Source organism: Rhipicephalus sanguineus, chromosome 4 (genome assembly GCF_013339695.2).
Source record: "Rhipicephalus sanguineus isolate Rsan-2018 chromosome 4, BIME_Rsan_1.4, whole genome shotgun sequence".
NCBI lineage: Eukaryota > Metazoa > Arthropoda > Arachnida > Ixodida > Ixodidae > Rhipicephalus > Rhipicephalus sanguineus.
This window is the reverse complement of record NC_051179.1, coordinates 205,521,747-205,537,104: the sequence shown is the minus strand read 5'-3', so window position 1 is coordinate 205,537,104 and position 15,358 is coordinate 205,521,747. Positions and strand designations below refer to the sequence as shown.

At 44.7% G+C, this 15,358-nt stretch overlaps 1 protein-coding gene across 3 annotated transcripts in view; it reads left to right on the top strand.

Moving 5' to 3' along the window:
* Positions 1–14,315, top strand: part of LOC119391051 (3-methyl-2-oxobutanoate dehydrogenase [lipoamide] kinase, mitochondrial) — a 395,177-nt gene extending 380,862 nt beyond the window's left edge. For all 3 annotated transcript variants that reach the window (XM_049415029.1, XM_037658741.2, XM_037658740.2), the window contains 2 exons: positions 6,987–7,148; positions 11,577–14,315. In XM_049415029.1, the coding sequence (XP_049270986.1) occupies positions 6,987–7,148; positions 11,577–11,721 (307 nt within the window). In that variant the 3' untranslated portion in view covers positions 11,722–14,315. The remainder of the gene's footprint in view (positions 1–6,986; positions 7,149–11,576) is intronic.
* Positions 14,316–15,358: the final 1,043 nt, after the last annotated feature.

The following is a 15,358-nucleotide window of genomic DNA, read 5'->3' as shown; positions in this document are numbered from 1 at the left end:
TAATAACGTCGATTTCTTTTTCAGGGGGCATAATAATGTCATCATTAAACTGTGCGTTCCGTGAAGATCTTTCATTGCAGTGGTAGCAAAAGCACGCGTAGCACAAGTAGTCCGTCTCACTGACAGTCACTGATCTTTCGGGCGTTAAACGTTCCTTCAAAGCATTTATGTCTAGGTCGGTAACTCTGCGAAATTTTGGCTTCTTTGCAATAATTAAAGGAGTACTGACACGATTTTGAGACATCGCAAAATGGTCATTTCTTGCTTCGTTGGTATGCATTGTCAACGCTGTCCACACACTGGAGTCGGAGAACACGTATAAAATATTTTAATTTGACTTTGAAGTTTTCGTCTCTAAGCATCCGCAAGCCAGCCCCACTGCAAGGACATTATCCCGACGAGTCAAGACAGTTCCCCCGAGTTTGCGAGTTCTGCGTCCTGCATGCAGCCTAAATCGTAGAAATTACTGTCAGGGTCACCGGATGACAATTCAGTCATCGTTGTTTATGTGCACCACGAGCAGATTACGGATTTGCCGCTAGTACGTCGCGACTTTCTGTATCTCCGTGACGTCACACTGCTATGAAACGACACTGAGAAGCCACCCCCTCGATATCGAAACCGAAAGTCTCTTTTTAAGGTGGCGGTAATTAAAATATATACGATGCATTCTCAGGCACCACAATAGTCGTTTTAGGTTTCTCGTCACCAGTATTTTATTTAGAGCAACCATCCGAATTTTTTTTTTTTAATTCGTGTCAGTACGCCTGTAAGCTTCTTGTGCTTCGAAAGGTAGTCTCCACAATACACTCATTCAGAGCTATACTTTCTCGCCATGAGACGCACAGGAGGAGTAGAGTAAGGGCAAAGCACAAGAACTATCCGCGCCCAATGAAGTGTGAGCAGCGCACCGAGCGCGCGGCCAATTCAGGCCGTCTGCTGCCGACATCTAAGATAGGCAAGCGCATCCGGTTACCGATAGTTTTGCTTTTCTTTCCTTTGACATTCCATATTTTTTTCTTTGCCACTGGAGCACCACGTTCATGCTTTCCACTGATCGAAACTGGCGCAGCGCAGTTTCTCTGGCAGCAGCGTGCATGAAGCGAGCGCTCATAGCTCCCTTATAGAGTTTTCATCTTGCTTCCATCTCCGCCGTGTTACCAGCGCCTAGCACGATGCGAACAGAGGGCGGATAGAATAGCGAAGCTCCAGTGCACGTGCGTTCAAGTCACCCGAGAGGTGTTGCTGTTTCGAACTCAATCGGTCTGAGGACGCGAAAACGAGCTCTCACTGCGCCGTCTCTTACAACGGGTCGATTCCACGAAAGATCGAAAAAGGGTGTATATTTGATGTTCCCGATTTTCCTGATAATTTTGTATGTTGTGCACATATGACTTCACAGCACGAAATCGCAGTTCGTTTTCAAATAAAAATTTTTTTCAACACAGGAAAATTCGACAAGTGTCGCCGGTTGACGACGACCATTTTACGAAGAGTGCGTTTTCGTAAATACGCAATCATGCTGGCAGCCACTGAAGCTATATATTACAAATATCTTTCTTTTTGGCGGAAGTAGAAGTAAAGAGGAAATAGCTCTTATCATTTGATGGAATTCTGAGTAAATTATGTATTTTTAAAAATTCACGAAAAACGCTACGTTTTTGAAAATCAGTCAAACTTGGGACGCTATGGCTACTTCTGTGAACATCTTAGCTTATTCATATTTGCTGTATGAATAGGCCTTTATGTGAATAATGAACCTCTGCATTTGTATTTCTCTAATAATTTTCAAAGTAATAAATTTTCATGCTCGAAACACCAAAAAGAGAAAAGTACTCCTCAATTCGAATATCTATAATAAAAAAAACCCAATCTCAATTTTGTTCAAAGTCCCCCAAAATGTTCTCAAAGGACTGCAGAATGATATTATGAAAAAAACATGTTGCATCATTTTTATTACAACAAAAGCAGAAAATGTCAAACATTGTGTTTCCAGAGCGTGGTGGCTACTGCGCAAAGGACATCTCTAGTAACAAGAAAATACAGTAACACGTCTTTTTTTCTTTTCTGAGCTTCGCTAAACAACAGTAATGATCTATGGTCGGAAAATGGGAACTGTTTTGTAAAGAAAAAGACCGTTCCAATTAAATGCATTCGCGTGGTTTGCGACTTCACGCCAGTGTTAGACATTTCTCAGTCCACAGTATGCACTTTCAGTTGTAGCCTCCTTTTCTTTCATCTATTTCAGTTGAGTACAATTCATATCTTGAGTGCTAAAGAACGCATTCCCTCCATGTGTCTCTTATGATGATGTGGTGCGCCAGAATTGAGAGATTGGTTAAAAGCCAAGGTCGCTTCATGAATGGAAATGAATTTCTGGAGAGCGGTCGCCAAGACGTGTGGTTTTTGTTGGCCCAAATGTGTGCGTTGTCAAACCTTATGTGATCAATGCAGAGTTTAAAAAGAATCGATTACGTGAAGATTGGTGGCAGCAGTTCTGGCCACGGACAAAATACGTTTTGTTTGCATTGCATCTGCTTTGTTTTGCATATCCTTCTTTCTCTTGAAGCAGTGCTGGCAGATCTGGTTTCCCTCTTGAATTGAGCGCGCATCCTGCTTCATGACCCTCCGCAAAAGAGTCTCGATCCGATATCTTCTACGTAACGAAAATTCCGCTGCAGCGGAATTTTCTTTTTGTGCACCATGAGGCAGTCCGTACAACATCTCGGCCATGGCTATAACGCCTACCCATAGCCACCTTCAGAGCGTAGGATAGTGATCGCATCAAAGTGAAGCACAATTTGGATGCTTAACTTCTATTCCAGGTGGTGTTTGGCTGACTGGCACAGCCGTACTCTTTGCTGTCGTCTGCTCAGGCGGGCGTCCATCGCGCCGCCCTTTGCACCTGTCCGCCTAACGCATGCTACTCCGTTTACACGAGTGCTTGTAGCGCGGGCCACTCGATCCGCCACACGATCCGCACGGTGCGGATCCAGAGACCGGGCGGGAGAGCGACGAGCGGTGAAAAATGTATCGTGTAACCAACGCAATCGACACCCCAGCTTTTTCTCGTGCATAGCTACAAAGCCTGGCAAACAATGTGTGGCTGCTGTGCTTAGGTTGCACTGCGGTACTCGCCGTTCACCACTGCCGCCATTTGCGATTTCTCACATTCTTACAATGCATGATCGACTCAGCTACACATATTTCGCGTTTAGCTTCGTTACTTTTATATAAGCGCATTTACTAAAAAAAAATTATCCAGAGGAATAAAAATGTCCGTGCTGCCCGTCGACGAGGAATGTAAGTGGTGTCGCAAATGCATTTAATTGGAACGATCTTTCTTTTTCTTTACAAAACAGTTCCCACTTTACAATAATAGATCATTACTGCCGTTTAGCGAAGCTCAGAGAAGAAAAAAGACGTGTTACTGTATTTTCTCGTTACTAGAGATGTCCTTTACGCAGTGGCCACCACGCTCTGGAAACACAATGTTTGACATTTTCTGCTTTTGTTCTAATAAAAATGATGCAACATGTTTTTTCATAATATCATTCTGCAGTCCTTTGAGAACATTTTGGGGGACTTTGAACAAAATTGAGATTGGGTTTTTTTTATTATAGATTTTTGAATGGAGGAGCACTTTTCTCTTTTTGGTGTTTCGAGCATCAAAATTTACTACTTTTAAAATTATTATAGAAATACAAATGCAGAGGTTCATTATTCACATAAAGGCCTATTCATACTGCAAATATGAGCAAGCTAAGATGTTCGCATAAGTAGCCATAGCGTCCCAAATTTGACTAATTTTCAAAAACGCAGCGTTTTTCGTGAATTTTTAAAAATACATAATTTGCTCAGAAGTATATGAAATGATAAGAGCTATTTCCTCTTTACTTCTACTTCCGCTAAAAAGAAAGATATTTGTAATATATAGCTTGAGTAGCTGCCAGCATGGTTCCGAAGTTACGAAAACGCATTCTTCGTAAAATGGTTGTCGTCAACCGGCGACACTTGTCGAATTTTGCTGTGTTGAAAAAAATTTTTATTTGAAAACAAACTGCGATTTCGTGCTGTGCAATCATATGTGCACAACATACAAAATTATCAGGAAAATCGGAAACATCAAATATACACCCTTTTTCGATCTTTCGTGGAATCGACCAACGAGCATCTCGGGCGAGCGCGCCTGCTCGGTAGCCCCGCGCTCGTGGCCGCTGCAGTGACCAAATAATTTCGAAATTAACGTCTACAGTGCCGGCAACACCTTTTTCGGTATTGCTGGCCTTTTAATAAAAAGAAATTCAATACTGTCTGCATTTTATACACTTGCTGGGCAAGAAGTCGGAATTGCCAATCCTTGCCAAAGGGTCTCATTGGAGGGGCCATAACTATTAATGCAACGACATTATGCAACATGTTTTTAATGAATGTGAAAGCTGATGTGGAGGATGATAAGTAGACAAAGTTTAAGAAATGTAAAAAAATGTTTTTTTTTTAAATTGTCGTCAGAAGTTTCCATTGTTCGGTGTTTTCTTGAACTTAGCCCGATCATATCTCTTTACTGAAAGGTTATATAAATATAAGATTTGGCAGTTCGGTAGATAAGCATGCGAAGAACGTAATGTGGAATTTTTGTCACTATGCTACAAGCAGGGGTGGAAGTGCTGCGCCATTTGCGCCACGCTGCGCCATCCTGCTCCAAAACGCATTATTGCGCCGAAACTGCTGCCAAGCGGTCTTTGGTGCACGGCCTCCGCGATGGGCTCCGGTGCGCTGCCGGAACCGATCACCGAGGCTATGTTTGGTGCCTTCATGTGCAGCTGTCATCCGTGTCGTGGCGCGCCTATGCGAGCTTATATCATCATCACATCACTTGGCGCGCTGTCATGACGTTGTCGAAGGCGCAAGAAAGCTAGCGAGCCTGTACAGGAGCTAGCTGCAAGAAAGAAAGTGAGTTGTGCTAACTATTATAGTCAAGATATTCAAGATGGTGGCGATGACGTAATTACTTGGGACGCTGGGCAGTATTTCCGAGTATTGGCCATATTTCGATTGTGACGCCGGCGGCAACGTAATCTAATGGCGCGCTGCGCGCACGAGACGGTTGCTGTCATCATGGCCTGGGATCGCGAACATGAATAAAAGTAAGTGCGTTGACGCTTCATAATGTCGAAAAGGTTCTATTTACTGCGAATATTTAATTTGATGTGAAGCCATGAGGATAGTGTGAGCAGGTGCCGCGGACGTAAACGCTCGACCATTATTTAGAAACTTTGCATTAAGGAAACAGCTGTATAGATGAGTGTGTAATATGGGTTTTGTGTCATAAGTCTGCATGCGAAGGAAAAATTTGTTTTATCCATTTGCGGTCAATGAAGCCACTACCAACCGCGAAACCACTCACAGGGCTTCGGTTTGTGTAAGTCGGTTGGACCATTTCTGAAACTCATTTTTTTACTGAGAGCGTGCCTCTCCATGTGCACAATATTTTGCATTGCACACAAGCCCTTCGACGTTATAAATGCAGCATGTAAACGCGCTCGTGCAGCGAGGAGCTTAGTGTCGTCGCTGCACGACGAGACTAAGCAATCGGTCGCGTTGTTCGATTTTGGCTCGTCAGAACCTGCGCTCGGCTCGCGGTCGAGTACGCTGTAGCTCGTGTGAACATTTAAAAAAAAATTCCTCTGAAGTGTAGTCAGGTTTAGCAACGAAAGATCTGTTTTCCTCTCTGTTGTAATGTCAGCTGTGTCGCTTTAATGGTGGGACAAGAACCTTTTATTTATTTATTTATTTATTTTTTATAGAGCCTCATGGAGTCTAGTATGGAGGCAACCATTATTTGTTGATTTCTAGTCTTCAGTTGTTCATGTCAGCTACTACGGTGTGTTTTATTACCATGAACGTTTTTCATTTGTTAGTGTATATATATATATATATATATATATATATATATATATATATATATATATATATATATATATATATATATATATCGTTTGTGTTAAGTGTGGTTGGTTCATCAGTATTGAATGTTTTCTAAAATCGTTGGAATTTCTTGTGTTTACTAAAATAACCAAAAATTTAAGAACAGTGATGTTTGACCCTAGAATTCTGCTCCAAAACTAACTTGCATTGCTCCAAAACAAACATTTTGGCGCTCCAAAGCTGCTCCAAAGCTGCTCCAAACACCATTATTGCTGCTTCCTGAGCTGCTCCAAAACACTGAACCCCGCTTCCACCCCTGATACAAGGCTTTTTTGAGATAAAGACGTTCAAAGTAAAGAAAATAACGTTTCCTGGGCCAATTACGAGGTTTTTTATAAAAACATCTACACTACACACAAAAACTAAAAATACCTGAGCAGAAGCAAAAACATGCATATATTTAGGGAAATAAATTTCAGCTACCTAACTTTAATATATTTTGTGCAATTCATAACGAAAGTTGGCCAAAACAGCAGAGCGTATGAGCGCTGCACTCCACCTCTTCGTCATTATTGATTTCCTGTGCTTCGAAAAAATTTTTGGCGGCAAAACAAATTGCGGATCTCTTCTTTCCACTCATCAGGCAATAATATATAAAATTTTGAGATAAATTTAAGAGGTCGACCAGCCATCGTTTGTTCGATCTTACGTGGAATCGCCCACCAGATGGTTTCAGAGCCCTCCACTATGGTGGGCCTCACAATCATATTGTGGTTTCGGCACGTAAAACCCCATACATTATTATTAGTAACAGCTACACAGTAAAAATGAATGCGCTTTTCCCGAGAGCTTTTCGCCTGTGCTCTCCTTGGTGTTGCCTAAAGGGGCTGTCACTTTTTGGCTCATAACAGTTGTTTCAGAAATGGTAGGAAGAAAGCTTAGCCCTGTTTGTGCTTCGGCTATCCTCCTTTGGCTAAAAAGCAGTTCTGAGCCGTGCCAGCCGCTGTCAAAGAACATGAGGAAACGTGTTTGCTCTAGAATGGCTCAATGTATTGCAGGATATCGGACCGTGGAGGTGGCATTCCCCATGAGCATCTGGGCCAGATAATGCAGTACCACTTCTCCACGGCTGGCTCTTACGAGGGCCAGTATGACGGTGGCCTGCTGGGCACCATGATGAACAGCCCCACTGATGGGCCTGCCGGAGGACCCATGCACGGGTGCGTCTAGCAGCCACGAAAATATCGGGACACATTTCGCACCCTTTCGCGGCCCCATATAGAGTCGGTGTATCAGAACGTCTTTTTCAAGCACACGAGCGCCACCAACGGGCGCGCAAGTGCTCATGGGAAATGTGTGTACGCCGCAGCAGCCGCCGCGACGAGCGCCCGGGACTTGCGCTGTAGCTCTCCGCTTGCGCCGTGCCAGGACTTCTTAGACACAGTGAATTTGACAAGGTGCAACATGTTACTGAGCAATTCAATCACGAGCTTCAGTGCTTAGCTGCGACGGCCTCTCGACGATTTGCATCTCTCCCACTGTTGGACCAGTTGAGCTAGAGTTACTGTATACGCTACCTTTAAGCACATACAGTAACACTAAGTTGAGCGGCTCAGAAGCGTCCCCTTTTATTTATTTTTTTTGGCCCCATTGCGCCCTACGGCATAAATAAAAAAAAATACAGCTCGGTTGCCTATGAAGTGCAGGAGCGGTCTTTGATTCGCGGATGCATTTGGAATCACCGTCCATCGACACTGTCGACGACTACAGTGTGAGGTTCTGATATTTAAAGAGTACACTAGAAAGTGTAGTCGGCATTTGGGGAAATGGGATACATTCATTGCGTCGCTCGCACCATATATGTAACGAACGAGAAGTGCCCACTTACCTTCGTTGGTGCTATAATTATACTGGTTGGAATAATACTTAAAGTTCAAAATGAAAGGAGCAGTACAAGGAGAAGGAAATGCACAAACCAGCGCTCACACACAACTGAAAGATTATTGCACGCGTGAAAAAAAGCATAAAAAAATGGGAGTGCGTCGCGCGTGTCATAAAGAGGTACGAAAAGTCAAACAACCAAGCTGCGTGCTTACAGTCGATTAATAAGGTAGAATTCCTGGTCTTGTAACGACTGAGAAGGTTGACTGACACAAAGTGTGGCGTTATTTGTGACATGATATGCCTCCGAAATTTCTCGCGTTGTCCGATTAGGTTGATGGTACAATATTACTGTGCTTTCGAAGATGGGATTACATTTTGATGACTGACATAGGCGAGATGAGACGGCTCCATTCAATGAATTTCGATGTTCGCTGAGGCGCGTATACGTCATAATACATCGACCCATCTTGCTGATGTACATGTGGACACAAGAAAGAGAAATTTACGGTTAACTCCTACACAATTTACAAAACAATCGGCATGCCTCTGACCACATTTTTCTTTGCCAACCGCAGACCCCTGCGACCTTAATGCGACTGAGCTTATTTGGGGCGGCAAACACAACCTTCACCCCCACATCGCTTCCCTACGTTCTTCAGGCCATGCGACTGAAGAACTTCTTATACATACGTGGAATAACTGCAGTATTTCTAGTCTCTTCATTATTTACGGATGGAGAACGTCCGTGTTAATCTTTCTTTGCCATGCGAACAGATTTTCGCGAACCGATACAACGATACGCAGGATATCCCGCCTCTTTGATCACTTTGCAGCTGGAAACTACTGCTCATCTTATGTGCGCAAGCTTTTTTCCAATGCCTTGCGTAATCATGACATCACAATTCCTCGTTTAACAACATTCGAATGCGCCGACGCGAAATTGAACACCGATTTCACTGAACGCAGGCTATAGTGTCCGCGAACATGCTCCGCAGTGAAACTTAAAAGCATGGATCAAGAAACTGCAAATTGTCAGAGCAAGGCATCTCGCAAGTGAATTCTAGTCCAATCCCTTTTTCTTTAAACACGTTTAGGATGTGCTCACTTCTTTGTACAGAGCATGACTTGTCAATTAAAATAATATAATCATCTGTATACCTGAACACTGTAACACCTCTCTACAGTTTGGTTAAACGCTATCGCGAGCCACTATGGCATTAAATGCCGTAGTGGCTTGTGAACAAGTAATCATTGAATAAATACGAATTCGGTGTTCCAGCTCACATTGCTCACGATAGCACGTTTTTACTGCATGTATACCGGCACATGATAACTCGCATGCCGCTTAACTGCTACATCCGGTATCCATCCGCTCGGTAATATACCTACACTGACTGCATCATTGCTTTCGCATTTCATGCGTAGAGATACATGCAGGTGCGTTCAGACGTGTAGTATTTAGGATTTAATAACAGTCAACCAGCGGCGACGCGTTTTTTTGTTTGTTTGTTTGGTGCTCCCACGGCGCCAACGAGCGACGGAACAGCCGGTGGGCTCGCCGTACACACTTTTCCCATAGTGCTTCGCGCGCCCTCGGGGGGTTCTGGGATTGCTTGAAAAAGGTCTATTTAGGACACTTCTCTCACTGCAGGTTCAGAATGGCATTAATTAAAGCCGCGTCGATCATCTCGCTGGCTCGAACCAGATCAGTTTGCGGCCATAGCAGATTGCAAAAGTCAGATTTGCCGCAATGTCAAGATGTTATGGGGTGAAGCATACCGAGAATCTATGGGGCATTGTCACGGCATAGTGCAGGGATGCCCTTACAGATATGCACCGGCAAAGCACAAATGCATGATGGCGGCAGGCGTCAAACGTGCCAGTACGGTTTTATCGCTGAAAACCCTATTATTTTAAGCATCTTCAGCCAACTTCTCGGTAGTGCATGTGGCCTGATGTAAAAGCACGTGTAATTGGGCTAGTTGGTGTTGGTTCATATTTAGACTGGATGGGGCGCGCACACAGACAGGGACACAAGAAGGAAACCACGCGAACAGGCACTTGTGTTGTTCGCGTGGTTTCCTTCTTGTGTCCCTGTCTGTGTGCGCGCCCCATCCAGTCTGAATATGGCCTGATGGAGTTAGCATACGGCAGGCTTTTAATTAGTAGCAACCCAAACGTGCCACGCTGCCATTCACTGCTGCCCTCTTTGTGTTAGGCCTCTAAGTGCGTCACACGGACGCATTGCATTCATGAATGAAAGCCGCTCGCCATCACCGCACCTGTGTATGGCCAGGCATGGAGTGGGCATGACAAACACTACTGACATGCGCGTACGATGCAGCAAGTGCCGCAGCAGTGACGACGTGAGCTTAGTAGGCGACATGCTGCACACAGTTGGGTGGCTTCACGCGGCAGCAGATGCTGTATTTCAGTGAAGCGTACAACAGCGTTTGTTTATGCATGCGCACGCATGATGGGGGAAAGCCAGACAAGGCGTCTGCTTTCCCACCTCAGCCTTTGTGTTGTGCGTCGTCATTTCGAAATGCTCTTTAATTGTTATAGGAACCCGTGCGACAAAGTCGTTATAGTTTCTGCCCTTTGCTGGTATTGTTGGTACTCGTCATGAGCAATTTTGCAGGGGCTCATGGCAAGTACTGAACACATTCACGAGAGCCTGTGCGAGCACCCAAACGCTCGATAATTGCACTGGCAGGCATTGAGAGCTATTTTAGACGTAGCTGTGGCGATTTGACTGCTTGAGTAAAGTGAAAAAGCATGAATACTTTTTTTTTTGACATTCTTACAGCTCCTAGGGATTCTGGAAAATCGGTCAATCACTGTATAAAAAGTCACTGCATCGCTTGTGATGAAATGTGCATACTCCACATCCACTGCAAGAATTGGTCTATCAGAACACAGCAGGCAGTTTTGATGTGAAGCTGAATGCCTTGTCTAGTAGAACATAGTGCCACGCCCACTTCTTGTCTTGTTTTGATGTATTCGGGTTTGACCGGCAGGGACGGTTATCAACGCTCGACGCTGTCCGCGAAGCAGTGTTCGACAAGCTTCGCGATTGTAGTAGATCGTTTTGTTAAGATTGCGCCCCGCACGCGAATGTTCCAACTTTGTCTAGAGATAACGCCGCCACCAGCGATATTGCTGGAAAGTTCAATAGCGCTTGTATGAAAGCCGACGTGCTTGACCGCTTGTCAGTTGATCGACGGTCGACGCTCTGTTCGCCGCTATAAGCGTATTGCTGTAGTTTGACTTTCAGTTTCCCGGCCACAAGTTCGGCCAAATAAGCAGTTTCATCTCGGACGTGCTGACTGCTGTCTTCATCGACATCACGACCACGTGACAATAGGATGCCCATTGCTCTTAAAGCACCTGCTCAGAAGTGAACTTACTGACGGGAATTCTCACTAGTAAATTGCAAACTCAACAATGCTGCTTACTTACAGTCTCCGGGTATCTACAAGGTCTTTTGCCAAGGAACGATGTTTAAAGTAAACCTTGAGTTTTCACTGTGATAGAACTAAGATGCTTCGAAAAGCTGTGAAGATGCTCAAGTAAAATACGAAAGGGGATTTTATTGGTAAAAATTCAACTAGCCTCATACTGTATGTGGGCCAACTATGTGGGTCTGTCGTACCAACGTGCCCAAGCCTATCAATGTAGTATGTGGGAGCCTGACTGCTTTTTTTTTCCTGAGGTGTTGTCTCCTTTGAATCACTGCTGTGCTTACTTATCGTCTTGTCTAGGTTTGGCTTTGGCCTTCCCACATCTCGTGCGTATGCCGAGTACCTTGGTGGGACCCTCACTTTTGAGACTCTCCAGGGCATTGGCACGGACGTTTACCTGCGCCTGCGGCACATCGACGGCAAATGTGAGAGCTTCCGCATCTGAGCCAGGACTGCTGTGGACTGTCTCAATCTGAGCTGCGAAGAACATTGCAGTCACTTGCGGGAAGGACGGACTGTTCTGAATGCCTGAAAATTTACTCAACGGGATGTCTTGCAGAGTGGTTCTCGATTTGTTTGCTCTGGTTTTCTGGAAATCGCGTGTTAATTATACGGTGCCTCGTAGCAGTTTCCTTGTCGAATACGTGCACTGCACCAGCCGGCCACTTTTTTTTATTCAGGAGGTTCGGGTGCTGCGTAATTGTGTTAATGAATAAATTATTGCTGAAATTTGGATTTAAACATTAAATAATGTTATTTTATTCATTAATGCCACTGTGCTTGCTTCTTAAAAGTGTGGACATTAGTAGGAGCACGTTTGGATGAAACTGTTTTGCTGCTTGTAAATGAAAGCAATTTTGCTCTTGCAGTAGTGTTTTTGGAGGCCTCTTATATTTTCTCATTTGTACTGTTAGATTTCACTTGCAATGTGGTGCTTGCCTTAATTGTGTTGTTTGGGCTCATTAGTGCTAAAGGGACACTAAAGTGAGACAATGAATCGGTTTAGATTGATAAATTGTACATTGTAAACTCCAGGGACGTTAATTTCAGCGTCGTATGCTTATTAATAAAGGAGAAAATCAAGGTCAAAGTATAGCTTCCAAATTTCGCGCCAAAATCTCTGCCCGTGATGTCACAGATTTCCAAGTGTACTTTTCATGTTTTGGCGACACTAGCTCAGTGAAAGTTCCTGAAACATGGTATATCAAGTCTCTGGTCCCCTCAGAGGATAATGTACTTCATGTTTACCAATTAGGCTATGGTAGACGCAAGCTTTGGTGCGGGAAGGTGGCACCTGCATTTCATGTTTGCACGTTTTCTCGCATACCAAGTGTCTTCTCATGGTAACCATGGTGATTTTTGTTCTTGTGGAAGGGTAATTTACTAATACGAGAAAAATTGTTTTTCTGTTCAGTGTCCCTTTAAAGGCATCAATGCTTTTTGTGCCGGGCCGTTATTTTATAGCAATGCCTTATGCACTGCAATGCCTTAATCAATGCCTTAATGTTTTTTGCACTTGGCCAGTGGCCATAGTGATGGTCAACTTGGGTTATCAGTGGAGTCAAGCAGCTGTGCATGGTGGATGATGAGTCCAGCATAGAATAAAGCATGCCTGCCAATTTGGGGATCTTGACATTTGAGAGTTTCGTAGACCGAGGGTGACAAAAAAAAAACTTGCATATGTTTTTGTTTCTCAAGGCCCCAGAAACTTCATAAGACAGCGCTTAGACGTTTATAATCATACAGCACAGGCAGGCGTGTGCAATGGAGGGAAAAAATGTGCCGTGTCCCATAACAGCTAGTTGCCCCTTCTCAATTGTACTACGACACGGTTGTACTGCAGGGAAGTTGACCTCCTGCAGCAAAAATCATAGTATAAACTTTTGTCTGTATGGCTGTTCGTTTGCACGAATGCAGTGTACTGTATTAGTGCCTAAAAAAAGCAGCACCGTGACACAGAAAAACATTGCTTCCCTTTTGGCCTTGAGGTGCTCGCGCGGAACACAAAGGCCACGTGCAAACTTGACGGCAGTTCTGACTTTGTTAAATGCCTCCCATCAATCAGTGGGGAGGGTTCTGTGGCACCTCTGGAAAGCTGTTGGGGTTCCTCAAGGCCTGAAAGTCTTAGAACCAGTGTCATTTAATGTTATTACTTTCTTTTCAAGTTAGGTGCATTTTGTTAGCGACTCATTGGACATGTCCATACAAGTGGAAGGATTGACCAGAATTCGTTAGTCTTTCAGGCAAATCGGGATAGTTGGCAGCTATGTAAGGAAGCATAGCACATCGCTGCAAAATGCCGGCCTAGCTAAACGCCAAGTCTGTATGCTGGTTACTGTTTTTATTGACAGGAGGTACCTGATGCAAGCTGCACATTCTCGAATTCTCTGTGTTGATGCATTTGAGCACACGCCATGTTTTAATGGCGTATTGATGAGCTCCTGCAAAGACCGTGCCCGGCTCCTAGTTGTAAACGCTGTACCCATGCTCCGTCTTCCTCTACTCGGCTGCGAGTGTCACATGTGATGGCCACATAGATATGTCTCGGATGTACCAAATGTGCTGGGCTTGTTTTGGACATTTGTACCCCAAGGTAGCACAGGTCCTGTAACGGCGTTCCTTTTTTAGGGTCACCAGAATTGTAATATTTCTGTCTAGCTAAATCACTACTTCAAAACTGAGTACAGCATCAGTGTCATGTACATTGCCCTAAATGTTACGCATGAAGGGCTTATGAACCTGTGAACTCTGCAACATGGTCGTCTGTCACCATGTCTTGAAGCGCACCAGTCAGGCCTTTTGTGGAGTCAACTGTGCTCAGCAGTTGCTTTCACATTTTGTTTGCCCCTCCGCTGCTAAAGAGGAAGTCACCGTGCGTAGCATCTTCTACCTTGTGTTATCATTTTCAGTGTAGCGCAAGTTTAGGACAACATTACTAGTGTCCTGTAATGTTGTGCAAATGCTTGTGTGCTGTGGAATCATGTGGGTGTGAGACTGAAGCATGTGGATTAGGTGGTGCAATAAATTGTCCGATTGTTGCTTTCGCTTCATTATTTTTGGATCTCTGTTGCTGCTCAAATTTGAGCAATGTTAACGAAGTAGCTATACAGAACGTTTCGCTTTCCTCTATTACAGGTTGCAGTACATATATAGGCACTTATTTTTCTGAAATACCATCTGAGATTATCCATTCCTAATGTGACCGGGTGAAAAGACTTGCTAAATAGAGTGCAACTTTGACCACGAAGCAGGTCTTTGTTAGTGAAACTAGAGGTGGTGCAGAAGCAGGGGAGTTTCCAGAAGCCTAGTACATTTGGGGCGGTTTCCTAATGCAGCCGGGGGAGGGGGCGAGCTTGTATTCAGCAACTCGAAGTAGTTGAAGGGAAGAAAGTAGCGCAACTAAAGTCCCTTAATGTAGAAAGTAGTGACACACTCCTCCTCGATATCCTCTCCCAACCGGCCCTATGCGTTGGCTGGTGCCCGGGATTACGCCTACGTTAGTTTCTTTTTTTAACACGAAAGTGTTTTATGCCGGGGTCCACCAAGACTTCGGTGACGTATTTCCGTCACGGAAGTGACGTCGACAAAAATATACACAATCAGATGGCAAAGAAAAAAAAGCTACCATCAACGGGCATCGAACCCACGACCGCTCGGTCCGCAACAACAAATGCCAGGCACGCTATCCACTGCGCCACAGTCACAGGCTCTGGAGGATTTACGAACGCGCCTTTCATATCTACCAGTCTCCCGGTTGGCTGGGTGGTGTTGACCTCTGGGAGTGGTAAGGTAAAGTAATTCGTCATTGCTGTGGCCTCCGCGACTAGCACCTGCAACGCGTTACGCGTCCGTCCCATTCGGCGCGTTTTCAATAGAAGTTGAATTTTGTCAATGCCTTAACACACCGCGAGGTGGCGACCAAGCGTCGTAAAAGCGTCGGCCTCGCTCAGCATCACGCTAATACAAACCCAAAATAGCTCTGCGACGCGCGCCTGCCTCACCTGGCTGTAACCCCGCGTTCCCCGTTGTCGCGCTCGCCCCGAGAAAATCGCGGCCGGGCTACCGTGGCGACAGGACGCGCT